Raw genomic sequence first — 14,370 nt, 5'->3', positions numbered from 1 at the left:
ACCTGCACTTCTGACCTACACACTGTCAGGTAATTAATTTGCAGCGTTTTAAGCCACTAAATTTGTGGTAATTTGTTATGGCAGTAATAGAAAACTAATACACATCATAAACCAAAATTCGTTCTAAATGAATGAAAAAATGTTAGTGTGAAAAAGACACCGCAGAAATAAAAAGGAACAAGCTGCTGACACACACAGCAACATAAAGAACCTCAAAAACATTATGTCGAGCAAAAGAAGCCAGACTCAAAAGAGTATAGGCTGTGTGATTTAGATGAAGACCTGGAACTGACAAATGTAGGAAATCAGAAAAGCGGTTGCCTAGGGAGAGAGAGCTATTGATTGGAAAGGGGCACAAGTGCACTTTCTGGGGAAATGTTCTATGTTTTGATTGGGGCGGTAGCCACACAGGTGTATACATTTGTTAAGCTCCTTGAACAGTACACTTAAAATCTATGCCTTTACTTACACACAAATATCTCATTTTTTAAAAAAGCATTGAGAAAAAGAAACCATAAAAGCACAAAGAGAAAACAGGTACAAATTTTAGATTATCTTCAACCACTCTAGGAGGAAATTTGGCAATATCTAACTAAGTGAAACATACATATGGCCTTTGGCCTAGCAAGTCCACTTCCAAGAATCAAACTTACACCCTGATTGCACACACAGGAAATGGCAGATGTACAAGATTAGTCACTGTTAAAATGTTTGTAATTATAAAAGACTAGGACCAACCCTAATGCCCACCAACAGGGGACTGGTTTAATAAATTATAGTGCAGCTCTCCCAGTGGGGTATTACACAGTGAAGACAGAAAGACAGAAAGAAAGACAAACGGGAAGAAAGAAAGACAGATGGGAAGAAAGACAGACAGACGGCAAGAAACAAAGATAGAGCAAAAGAAAGAGGACGCTTGGGGCTGGCCCCGTGGCCGAGTGGTTGAGTTCGCGCGCTCCGCTGCAGGCGGCCCAGTGTTTCGTTGGTTCGGGTCCTGGGCGCGGACGTGGCACTGCTCGTCGGACCACGCTGGGGCGGCGTCCCACATGCCACAACTAGAGGAACCCACAGCGAAGAATAGACAACTATGTACCGGGGGCTTTGGGGAGAAAAAGGAAAAAATAAAAAAAATCTTTAAAAAAAAAAAGAAAGAGGACGCTTTCTATGTTCTGATCTGGGATAATCTCAAAAATATATTTTAAAAAAGCAAATGCAAAACAGTGTGTACGTTATGCTCCCTTTTGTGCAAAATTTTAAAAAACAAGAGGGAAGAGCTGAATAAGAATATATATTCGCATTTGCTTGTATATGCATAAAGAAATTCTGGAAGGATCCATCAGAAATAAAATTATTTAACCTGACTGGGGGTGAGGGGGTGCTGAGGAGAGAGACCTACTCCCTCCTTTTCATTGTAATCTTTTTATATTTTTTGATTCTTGATTTACACAAATTTTTAAAAGTTTTAATGCAATGAAAAAAAATTGTATGTAATCTTCCTTCATATATGAGAAAGCCAGTCGAATGATACCAAAAGCAGAAACCATACAGTGATAGACATAAATTCATAAAAAATTTAAAACGTCTGTACATCAAAAAAGCCCCCAAAATAACTTAATAACACCCTACACCAGCAAAATCATGGCTGGAGATGGAGAAGCACTCTCACACACCACCGATGGCAGGGGTAAGCGGTACAGCATCTGTCTGTGGAAATGTTAAATGCATAAACTTTTCACACAGCTCTTTAGCTGCCGGGAATTTATTCTACAAATGTATTTTGTTCGAGAACATGAGGATGTTCACTGCCTCGTTCCTTGTAAAAGCAAAAACAATACACATCCAAAAGTCCAACAACTGGAGAAGTTTATATAAAGAATGAGACAGCTTAGTACAGAACACCATACAATTGTTAAAAACTATAAGGCAGATCTAGATAAAGTAAGAGGAAGAGATGCCAAAATATGCAACTAAAAGAATGAAACTGGACCGCTTCCTTACACCATATACAATAATAAACTCAAAATAGATTAAAGGCTTAAACGTAAGGCCTGAAACCATAAAACTCCCAGAAGAAAATATAAGTAGTAAACTCTATGACATGGATCTTAGCAATATTTTTTTGGATATATCTCCTCAGGCAACAGCAACAAAAGCAAAAATAAATATATGGGACTACATCAAACTAAAAAGCTTCTGCACAGCAAAGGATACCATCAACAAAACAAAAAAGCAACCTACTGAATAGGAGAAGATATGTGCAAATGAGATATGCTATTAGGGGTTAATATCCAAAATATATAAAGAACTCATACAACTCAACAAAAAAACACAAATAATCTGATTTAAAAATGGGCAGAGGACCTGAACAGACATTCTTCCAAAGAAGACATACAGATGGCCAATAGGTACATCAAAAGATGCTCAACATCACTAATCATCAGGGAAATGCAAATCAAAACCACAACGAGATACCACCTCACACCTGTCAGAATGGCTATTATCAAAAAGACAACAAAGAACAAGTGTTGGCAAGGATGTGGAGAAAAGGGAACCCTCGTGCACTGTTGGCGGGAAAGTAAACTGGTGCAGCCACTATGGGAAACAGTATGGAGGTTCCTCAAGAAATTAAAAACAGAACTACCATATGATTCAAAATACCACTGCTGAGTATTTATCCAAAGAAAACAAAAACACTAAATTGAAAAGATATATGCACCCCTATGTTCACTGCAGCATTATTTATAATAGCCAAGATATGGAAGCAACCTAAATGTCCATTGGTAGGTGAATGGATAAAGAAAATGTGGTGTATATATCCAATAGAATATTAGCCATAAAAAAGGATGAAATTCTCCCATTGGTGACAACATAGATGGATCTAGAGGGTATTATGCTAAGTGAAATAAGCCAGACAGAGAAAGAATACCGTATGATTTCACTCATACGTGGAATGTAAAAAAAAAAAGAGTAAAAGAACCAAAACAGAAATAGACTCATAGATACAGAGAACTGGTGGTTGCCGGAGGGGAATGGGGTGGGGGCATGGGTGAAATAGGTGAAGGGGGTTAAGAGGTACAAACTTCCAGTCATAAAATAAATAAGTCACGAGGATGTAATGTACATCATAGGCAATATAGTCAACAATATTGTAACAATTTTGTCTGGTGACAGATGGTAACTAGTCTTATTAGGGTGATCACTTTGTAATGTAAATAAATGTTGACTCACTACGTCTCGTACACCCGAAACTAATACAACATAGTATGGCAACTATCTTCAATTAAAAAAACAAGGTAAAAAAAAGAAATGTTAAGTGCACAAACTTTTCACACAGCTCTTTAGCTGCTGGGAATTTATTCTGCAAACATATTTTGTTCAAGTGCATTGGGATGTTTACTGGCTTATTCTCTGCAAAAGTAAAAACGATACACATCCAACAACTGGAGACGTTTATATAAAGAATGGGACAGCTTAGTAGAGAACACCGTACAACTATTAAAAACCATAAGGCAGATCTAGATAAAGTAAGAGGAAGAGATGTCAAAATACACACTTAAGGGGGCTGGCCCCGTGGCCGAGTGGTTGAGTTCGCGCGCTCTGCTGCAGGCGGCCCAGTGTTTCGTTGGTTCGCATCCTGGGCGCGGACATGGCACTGCCCATCAAACCACGCTGAGGCAGCGTCCCACATGCCACAACTAGAAGGACCCACAACGAAGAATATACAACCATGTATAGGGGAGCTTTGGGGAGAAAAAGGAAAAAAATAAAATCTTTAAAAAAAATACTTAAGGTGAATAAAGCAAGGTGGAGAACAATTCGTAGAGAAAGTTGAAGAGCTTAAGGATATATTTGTGCGTGTGTGCACTTGACCTATTAGGAGGATTTTTGGAAGGACACTTAAGGACCTAGTAAGAGTGGTGATGTTTGGGAAGTAGACCTGGGAATGGGGAGAACGCTCCTGAACTATGAGAGAATAAACTTCTGTTGTTTCAGGTCATCCAGTTTGTGGTAATTTGTTACTGCACCCCTAGGAAACTTATACAACACCTCTCTGAATGTGTTCACAGAATGATATAAATAGAAAGGATTTAATAAAGTGAGATGGTTGCACTAAAATTTCTGGAGCAAGGAACTCAAGGCTCAGAGATTCAAGGGCTTGACCAAGGTCACACAGCAGTGAGCATGAGACGTGACATCCAGGCTCACCTCCTGGCCACCAACCCAGAGCCCTGGTCCACACCACCTGTGGGTGGGCAGGAAAGCCAGGACCAGAACCCAGGTCATGCCCCTGGTCCACGATGGTCCGGGTGATGGTATGGGCCATGGCCATCCCTGCATGTAATTTGAGTGTGATCCCAGCAACATTTACAGAACCTTTGCTTTGTTTACCCGGCAAAGAGAAAATATTTGGTAAGAAAAACACAGCCCTAGCATCTGCCTGTTTTCAAAGGGGTTACCTGAAATTGGCAGTCACTGAAGCAGCTACAGCTGAGAAAATCTGAGACTCAAGGCCTTGGATGAGGGGTGGGAGAGATCAGTGCTGTAATGTCTGAAAATAGTTCCAAATCTTTCTCTACTGTGATTGTTCCTTGAGAAGAAGGGCCCAGCACCTGCTCTCAGGCCCTATTAAACCCTCTGCAGCTGGAGGACAGTCCCCATAGGAAGGACGCTCAAAGGGGACCAGCCCAGTGGCGCAGTAGTTAAGTTCACACATTCCGCTTTGGCGGCCCAGAGTTCGCCAGTTCAGATCCCGGGTGTGGACATGGCACTGCTTGGCAAGCCATGCTATGGCAGGCGTCCCACATATAAAGTAGAGGAAGATGGGCACGGATGTTAGCTCAGGGCCAGTCTTCCACAGCAAAAAAAGGAGGATTGGCAGCAGATGTTAGTTCAGGGCTATCTTCCTCAAGGAAAAAAGAAAAGAAAAGGAAGTACACTCGGGATGGCTGCTCAGGTCCCCACAGAGCCCTTCTCAGGGGAGAGGTCTGTGTGCCAGACCTGCAGGCCAGCGCCCTTTCCCAGGAGTTTTTGAACTAGAACTTTGGGAGGTGTTCCTCTGGTGGTAGAAGCTGGGGTAGGAGACTCCAGAGAGGTGCAGCTTACCCCCCACCCTGAGAAGAAGCCTGGCTAGGGTGAGAGAACAGGAAACCTACACCTAGCGAGAGGAGAGGCAGAAAGTGGGGATTCTGGGGCCCCACAATTCCACAATCCAGTGCCTCTGAGGCCCAGATGTTCTCCCGCCACTTCCCTAATTACCAAAGATATTAGCAGCCTTCCAGAACTTTCTTCATTTTGCCTACATAGTTTTTTGCCTTCTTTCATTCATTGGAAAAGAAGGAAGAAAGCGAGAGTGGTTTGCCCATTTCACCCCCTCTCCAACTTCACGTTAAACAAGGGTCTATATCAGGGGCGTCCTGCCCCCACCACTGTGCAAGGTCTCAAAAGCTCCACGCTCGAGACTTTGTTGTCTGCCTTCCCCAGTAGACTGAGTTCTTAAAGCAGAAACTCAGTCTTGGTAAGTCTTATTATTTCTGCAACCCACGGGCTCCGCATTGTTGCATAAATAAATGATTTTCTGGCTCTTTCTTCACTTATCAGAGACAGATGAAAGGTTTGGGAGGCTTAATTCAAACTAGACGATTTCACTGGTGGTTTTGGATTTATGACCGTCTCTTGGAAAGCCAAGAAATGTTGAATGGTCAGCTGTTCCCTTGGAGGACACAGATTTTAATAAAAGCCAATGACACAAAGCAGAAACCAGAAACAACAGATTAGTCCAAGCAAAATAAAACTGCCAAAGCTGTTGGCTACTGGGGGAAAAATAAAGGTGAAAGATGTTTACATATTTATAAGCACCTGTTGAGAATTCAACAGTCAGTAAACAGGGCCACTTACCCAACCACGTGAAACTATGGTCTCGGAGATTCAGAAATGCTAAAAGCAAAGAATAATCCTGTAGATCAGTGGTGCCGAGACTTTTGGAACTGGTAAACAGTAACACGTGCAAGAAATGGAAGGGAACCTAAACAGGGTTGCCAGCTCTTTATTTTGCCAAAGAAGAACATCAAAAAAAAAAAGTGTATCATCTACTGTCCCCATAACTTCACAGAAGAAGGAATACTTTAACTCCAAAAAAAAGAGGAAGAGGGACAGGCCCTGTGGCATAGTGGTTGAATTTGGCGCACTCCACCTCGGCAGCCCAGGTTCACAGGTTTGGATCCCGGGAGCAGACCTACACCACTCAAAGCCATGTTGTGGCAGCAACCCACATATAAAATAGAGGAAGACTGGCACAGATGTTAGCTCAGGGGTAATCTTCAAGCATAAAAAGAGGAAGATTGGCAACAGATGTTAACTCAGGGCTAATCCTCCTCAGCAAAAAAAAAAAGGGGGGGGGGAGGAAGAATGTAAACTCAGATTACTAAAGAAAGCCATTCTTAAGGAAGGACAAGCTAAAAACCTCACAGTATAGTTCAGTCTTGGGTAGTGTGCAGATAGTACAGACCTTGAAAGGCAGACATTCTGAGACCCTAACACCATTGCAGGCCCCTGGAAGATGCTGGAGAAATATCACTACAGGGCAAAGATGGATCCATTTCAACTTCTGGTTCTGAAGTGGAATCTCGATCCCTTGACTTCCAAAGTGGAAGGCCATAAGGAGGCCTCCCTCCCAGCTGGTGGCCAGTGGTGGGCACGATTTCTCCTTAGTATGTGCCACAGCCTGGCATTCTTCCATTTCATTTCACTATTTGAATACGAGTCATCCGAGGCAGCTGCGTGATAACAGGAAAACTTTATTGAGCACTTACTCTGTGCCAGGCCCTATGATAAGCCCTTCTCCTGAATTTTCTCACTGAATGTCCCTAACAATGCTGGCAGGGGAGGTATAATTATTATCCCAATTTTACAGGTCAGGGAATAGGTTTAATCAAGGTGATGGAACTTCTCCAAGCAAGGCCCAAACCCAAGTCTGATGCCAAAATCTGTGTCCACAAGCCCTGGAGGAGATGAGGTAAACAAGAGGTGAGGGAGACTAGGGAAAACAAGAACGATGGTCTTTAAAATTAAAATCAAATCTCTGCAAAGCAAACCCAAAGAAAACCCAGAAGGCTGGAATTCCACACTCTGCCTCAAGACAAATGAGAAAGTTAAGCATTGGCAGCACAGGCTGCTCATAAATCTTGAAGCAGGTATCTGTGCTAAATCCAGACCACCCCACACCTGCCATATTCCCCTCCTTTTGGTTCCCCACTCTCCCTCAGAGGACCTGGGAGTTGCAGGTGGTGGTGAAGTTGGGAGCAGCCCCACGGAGGACACAAGCCCAGCCCATGACAGCCCTTGAACAAAGTGCTTTCTCAAAGGAGAATTTGAGTAATAGCGGCCTAGTGATCCTCTCCTCCAGCTCCCTCCCCAAGCTCCTCTGTAAGACTGGAAATGCTAATTAATGGCCTCCATCCCACCCGCCACCAGCAAGACCACAGCAATCTGCTTCTGCTTCAATCTGAAATCAAGACAAACCCAACAGAGAGGCTCAGACACCATCCACAGCAGCTTGGGGAGTGTGCAGAGCGCTCAGGAGCTCCCGATAAACAGAAGAGTCTCCCCTAGACAGGGACCCCTAAAAGGGATACCCCCGAAGGGAGGCCCCTTAGAAGTGCCGGGAGGACATGAGGTGTAGCTCGAGTTCTAACACCAGCTGACCGCTTCCTGAAACACAGGGCCTTCAACTTGCCCTTGAGAAAAGTATGGACTTTGGCCAGGCTGAAAAAAATGTATTCACTCACACTCCCAGCCTTCCAAATAAAACACAGCTGTTAAAACACACACACACACGCACACACATATACACATCCTTCGACTCACCTCTCCAGCATTCTCCAACACTATATACTCCCCCACGTTGCAGCCTCATGATCCCAAATTCGTCTGGCTCCCTCCCTCTTACACGTCTTTGTACAGCAGTGTAACAAGGCTGGGGCTAGCACCAGAAGGAGGATATGAGTGTGTCCTCCTCAGAGAAGAGAAAGTCCAGAACCTGAGATCAAGTCCCACTTTACCTCTTCCCGGCCTGGTGTCAGGTAGCCAATTCACTTAATCCTAGGCTGGAAAACAGGGACAGCATCACCTACATGACCGGACTACCCGTTTCCTCAGTCAGTCAACAAATATTAATTGAGTGCCTACTGTGTGCCAGGCACTCTGCTGGATGCTTGGGATATTTGAATGAGCAAGATGGACCAAAAACACTGTGCCCTCATGAACCTTACATTCTGGTGCTGGGAGATCTGTAAAATGGGGATTGCTCATAATATTTCTGTGAGAATTAAATAAGATAATACATGAAACACACAACATACAGCCTGGCACAGGGTCAACTATTCTTATTATTACATTGATATTTACAGTATAAGCCATTTTGCTCACCATTATCCTTAATAAGAAGCTGCTCCTTTTACCTGGAATGTCCCTCCCTCCCTCTTGGCACCCCTTAATCTACCTGCTAGAAGTTCTCTGCATCTGTCTAGGCTCAAAACTGACTTCTCACACTTCCTCCTGGGAAGGATTCAGGAGCTGGGAGCTGGAGGAGTGCTTGTCTGCATCTCCACTAATCCTTTCTCACGGGTCTGCCTGGCACTGACTCTGTTCTACCGCCACTGGCAGCACCTGTGTCGAATAAGTTTGCATCCTCCATAGGCCAAAACAAGGCCCTCAGACATATGGTGAGTGGAACTGACTTGAAAAACAAAATGCAAAAAGAGCTGAGAAGAGGTCAGACATTGAGGCGAGGAGAAAGTGCACATTAGAGAAAAAGTCTGAGAGAGCCAAATAACGGTGACTCTTAGTACCTGGCCAATGAGTTTAGACTTGAGTGAGCCCTCAAAGTCACAAATTTTTGAGCATCCAGGTAGAGTGGACCCTGATGGGCAGAGGATGAGCAGGCCCAACGGTGACTAAAGGAAAGCGCCCTGGAGGCCACAGCTCGACACGAAGCTCATCCAAGTCCAAGGCTATGATCTGAGTATTCTTGTCACAGGGAATCAAATTGCCCAGCAGAGCACTGTAATTCTCTATATTTTATCTTTCGTGCAGTTCCCTCCAAAATGGCCGGATTCCTCGGAAGGGGAGAATACACCACCCAAAAATATGCCACTTTGGCACATAGATTATTTTGAATTAAAGGTAATGAGAAACAGCTGAGACAAGAAGGACACACTGACCCTTGTCTCCCTGAAAGCAGGAGATAAATCTCCCATGTGAAAGGATCCCCCCGTACCAGGAGAATAGAAGGTATCCTTATCCCCAGATAAAGGGAATTTAGGGCCAAGAAGGCTATATAAGCAAATCTTGTTACTTCTCCACTAATTTAATACCTGAAGTCCCAAACCCTTTTGTCTTGTCAATTCTTCACAAATTTATTGTTTGTCTAAAAGGTGTAAAAGCTTCCTGTTTTGGTCACCTCTTTGAGTCTCATTTTTTATGGGGCTCCTGTACATATGAAATTAAATTTGGTTTTCTCCCGTTAATCTGTCTTATGTCAATTTAATTATTAGACCAGCCAAAGAACCTAGAAGGGAAGAAGGGAAAATCTCTCTGCCCCTATACCTCCAAAATGTCATCACCATTTTCTAGGGCTAGCAAGCCTGTCCCCTTTCCAAGTGCTGCCCCCATTAACAGGAAGGCCCAGTATCTAAAAAAATTAAAACTTCTCAATCTAAATGTCACTGGAACTTCAAATAAAGGCATAGCTAAACTCAGACTTGGCTTAACTCTGACAGACACACAGGAGTCCCGCCAGCTCACCAGGCACACAGGAGCTCAGACAAACATGCCATGGTGAGGGCAGGTGGGCACTGATACTGAGTGAGGCTCAACACCCAGGCAAAAGATGGAGTGGAGTCGATTCAGGTAAACTGGGTCAGAGTATCATAGATAAAGCTCATTCAAGCTTCCAGATTTTCCACAAAAACAAGGAAACAAGGCAATCATTACTTAAGAAATTTGAGACCAAGAAAAATGTCCGATCAGGCAAAATGGACAGCCTCCCAGGAGCACTGTGGGCATTTTGGGGGCTTCGGGGATGCCTGTCTACCTGGCTCAATACTTTTTTTTTTTAGTTTAAACCTGAATGTTGTGCCTGCCACTGCCACTGTCCCCACCATCAATCTCTGCTGTAACTTAAAGTGTCATCTTTGCTTCAGAGACTGTCCATTTCCCCCAATTCTTCTTTCTTTTAAAGATTTCTTACTAACAAAGATTTTACTGGCCTTAAGAATCTCAGGCTGCGCTCCAAGGAAACTTGTTACAAAAGCCATGAGCCCACAGTCAGCTGTGTCACTGACTGGAAAACTGGAGGCAAGGCAGTGACCTGTCACCTCCACTTCCTCATCTGGGAAAGGGAGAGAACAGCTAGTTAGTTCCTCAAGGTCAGCAAAAACAATGCCACAATGCCAGAGGCCCACACCCTAACCTCCACTTCAGTTCTTAAAAATATCCTCAGGATTACTGTACCTTCCTGACTCAAACAACGGGCTTGCAGGCCCTACTCTGGCTAGTAAAAGAATCTTCATCTCAAAAGCAAAGATAAAATAATAAGAGGATATATACCATAGAAATGGGCCTTTGGTAGCAAGCACAAGAAAACAGAACTCAGCAAACAGAAGTTTAAGAATTCCACAAGGCAAAGTCTCTATTTGTCCCTGAGAGCCACGGGCTGGGAAGTCAAGAGAGAGGGGGTCTAAGCCCAGATCTACCACTAAGCAGCTGTAAGGACTAACAGGTGATGGGCCTCAGTTTCTTCCTCTATAACACCATGATGGCCCCGCTCCTGACACTGCAGTTGTAAAATTCTGAGCAGAGTTAAAGACTCCCCTTTCAAATGTACAAATCCAGAATTTGTGGCAGCCTTGCAGCACCCTCCTTTGCTCTCCCTCAAAAAAAAAAAAAAACAACAACAAAAGTCCTAATAGCAAGGAGCCATTATTCCCTACCTTGCCAGCACTCACATAAGTCCCCACTGGGCCCCATGTCAGGCAGCCAGCTTGGTGTGGACAGACAGGCAGAACCAGAGTAACTAAAAGCATCCTCCAGCCTGCCTTTGCAGATGCTACTGGTGTGAACCTCACGGCCGCGTCCTATGGTACTTTCACAGTTCCGCTACAGATTTCAGCCTCCTCCATCTCTACACCACGCCCTCCCTTCCAAAGTCAGCTTCCCAGGGAAATGCTGATGTTCTCCTCAGCCTCTCTGGAGATGCCCCAAAGAAAGCTTGCAGTTGCCACCTAAAACTGGTTAGTCTGTCATAAGATCAAGTTAACAGATTATGATTAACTTTTTTAAAAAACCGAAAATAGAAAATATCATTATACTTCTCCCTGCAGAGAGAATAAATATACCGTGAAGCTCTTGGTGCAGTTTTATATTTACATATGCATGTAGGTGGGTGTGGGTCTCTATAGTGGGTCTTGGTCAAAAAAGACTGAGAAACCTTATAGGCCTGAGGCAGTGGAATCTGACTTTGGGGGTGAATGCCACACACACCCATCGCACCAGCATTCCCTGCAGAGGATGCAAGCGCCAACAAAGGGTACTTAGAACGCAAGCACCCATCCTGCAATTCTACAAAACAGTGCTGATGGAAAACAGTTGAAAGAAACTTCTGACTCTCCTACAAAGTAGTGCTTTCTATAAGGCACGAAACAGGTTGCTCAACAAAAGACCCAGTGATCTGGGTAACAGCCTTGCCACAAAAAGGTGCCTGGCCCCCGGGAGGCTCAGCACGAGGCATCGGGGTCGGGGTGGAGAGAAGCTGGGTGCTGGGAACGCAAGAACCTTTGCTCCCGGCTCTTCCTTCCCAGCGTAAGAGTTGACTGGGCCAACAGCAACTGGGCTAGGGACTAGAGACGTCAGAGTCCCTTTCTCTCCCCTTGTTTGAAAATGTTTTATTTTTCATATTGCACATCTCCTTAAGAATCTTCCCTAGGAAGCATCAAAGCTTGCAGCCGCCCAGAAACGCCCCCAGCTGGGAGTGGAGCTGGCCTGCCCTGCACACCGAAAAATAGGCGCTATTTCAGCCAGGTTGCAAACACGCAGGGCTCCCCGGCGGCGCGGGGCCAGAGGGGGCGGAGTGCGCCTCCCAGGTTCCAGGCTCCGAGCCCACGTTTGAAAACGCTCCGGAGCAGAAGCCTGGGTTTCTGGGCTCTCCGCTTCTGAGCCTTCGGCCCCTGCTGCCACCCCGCCCCCAGACTCGTTTAGCCGAGGACTGCGGACGGTGCAGGCCCCTTCGGGCAAGCCCAGCTCACGATCGGGCGGGCTAGGGAAGAGGCCTGCCCGGGGCTGGAATCGCGACCCTCCTCCTGCCAGGAAATCCCGCCCCGAGCCCCGGCGCCTGCCAGCCAGAGTGCATGCCCCGGGGGCGCGTCCGCTGGTCCTTTCATCAGAACCTGCTGGCGGCCCACGGGTCCCCTGCAGGATGAGGGAGGTGGGCCTGGGAGCGGCAGGTTCGGTACTCCGGTGGGGACGAGGCAGGCCGCGCGCCGCCGCAGTCCTGTCGCAGCCCCTGCCCTAGTCCCCCAGAGCCGGGAAGGCTGGAACCGTCCCCCAAACCCAATCCCGTGCAACAGGCCCCCCATCTGCACCTGGATGAGCGCGGCGCCCACGGGGATGGCCCGCCCGGCCGCCGCCTCGGGGGTCGTCAGCCCTGGCGCGCGGCCGCTTCCCGCCGGGAAGAGGCGCGGGGCCCGGAAGGCTGGAGGCGCCCCCCGCGCTTCCCGCGCCGCTACGCACCTCATTGCCCGCGGGTCCCACATGGCCGGGGCCGGAGGGACCGTTGCCGCCGCCGCCTCGGCAGCCGCTTCCCGGGGGACAGGGCGCGGTGGGCAGTGCGGAAGCTCGAAAGCCCCGGCCCTGGGCAGCGGCGGCGCGGGGTCCCCTGCTCGCGGTGGCTCGGCTCCCGGGCCGTGACGAGCAGGGGCGGGGGCGAGGGGACCCCGGGTCCCGGCTGTGTGCAGCCGCAGACCTATTCCAAGTTTCCACGTAGTTGCGAAAGCCCGAAAAGTGTCACGTGCACGTCGCCGCTGGGTGGGAGGGGGTGTTTGTCACTGTGTTCAAAAGAGGCGTTTCGTTGTCTCCCATCTTGCGTGAGTGCTCCAATGGGGTGTCTCTCGGCCGCCTTTGAAAAATAAGTGTTTCGAGCCGGTGACCACGAGGGACAGAGCGTGCACACACAGACACACCCCTCCGACATGTTTCGGTCATCGGTGAATTCTGCTTTCGTAAACTGGGGCCCGCCGCGATTGTAGGGGAAACTGAGGAAATGGTCAGCCAACGGCCTTGGCTCGCCTCTCCTCCTTCCCTCCTGTTCCTCTCCAACAAAGAAACTAGGGAGAAAAGCCCACGGGTCAACGAACGCCGTGCCCATTAGCTCCCGCTTCCCGGCTGCCTCAGTCATTCGTTGGGTATCGAGTACTTACCGTGTGCTCGGCTCTCCATTCTGGAGACGCTGGGGATTCACACGCAAAGAGGCCAGTGAGGCCCCTGACGTCTTGATGCTCGCAGCCGTGTTCATGGCGCTTACGGAGGCGTGAACCTCTCACCACAGGCAGGAACTAACAAGGAACCTCCTGGAAGGGCAGTGATGACCGAAAGAGTTGGGAGACGGTTAGGACAACCTCAGGCTGCCATTTCTCCTTCGGTTGTCGGTGCAACAAGCTGCACACCCTTTCGCTCACAGCTCCTGTTTGGTCCTCAACTTCTAGGCGAAGGGGATTACTCTCCTCCACGCCAGAGATTTGGCCCAATCAGAGAGCAAAGCCCGCAACCCTCTTTGGGGGCAAGGCTTTCGCCTACACTGCCTCCTGGTGGTTCTTGCATCCACCTGGGAGACCACGACACCAGGCGGGCCCAGGGGCAGGGAGAAGGACACCACAGTGCTTTAGCGAGAGGAACAGTACAGTTTCCAATGAGGCAGGCAGTATTTGGTGACTCATGGACACACCTAATGCACACAGCCCGTGTATTTCTCTACGCTGCTTATTCTGAATCAAGAACTAGCCTATCAGTCTAGCTAGTGGTCTCCTTGCTTCTGGAGGAGTCTCACCTTTAATTAATCTTCCCCAAATATCACATTGCATCACTTCCAATTAAAAAGCCTTCAGTGGCACCCCCATTGCCTACAGAGACCAGATTAGGTAGCTGGGCGTCTGAGACTCTTGGTGATTTTACCCTACCTTCCAGTCTTCGCCTCCTCACACAAACACTGTACTCCAGTGGTTCCCAAACTTGGCAGCACATTAGAATCACCTGAGGATCTTTAAAACAATATTGATGTCTGTCTCCTACTCCCAGATAGTCTGATTTAGTTGTTATGGGGTA

At 47.0% G+C, this 14,370-nt stretch overlaps 1 protein-coding gene across 3 annotated transcripts in view; it reads right to left on the bottom strand.

The window, feature by feature from the left end:
• TRANK1 (tetratricopeptide repeat and ankyrin repeat containing 1) overlaps nucleotides 1-13,600 on the bottom strand; it is a 98,542-nt gene extending 84,942 nt beyond the window's left edge. Inside the window, exon 1 of one of the 3 annotated variants that reach the window (XM_070492342.1) lies at nucleotides 13,470-13,600. In XM_070492342.1, coding sequence (XP_070348443.1) covers nucleotides 13,470-13,564 — 95 coding nt within the window. In that variant the 5' untranslated portion in view covers nucleotides 13,565-13,600. Of the gene's footprint in view, nucleotides 1-12,635; nucleotides 12,754-12,783; nucleotides 13,053-13,469 lie in introns of those variants that run through there. The other 2 variants (XM_014845802.3, XM_070492343.1) reach the window with 2 other exon arrangements.
• Nucleotides 13,601-14,370: the final 770 nt, after the last annotated feature.

This window comes from Equus asinus, chromosome 21 (genome assembly GCF_041296235.1).
Source record: "Equus asinus isolate D_3611 breed Donkey chromosome 21, EquAss-T2T_v2, whole genome shotgun sequence".
Classification (NCBI taxonomy): Eukaryota; Metazoa; Chordata; class Mammalia; order Perissodactyla; family Equidae; genus Equus; species Equus asinus.
Note: the sequence above shows the minus strand (reverse complement) of the source record. Positions and strands in the feature narration are given on the sequence as shown.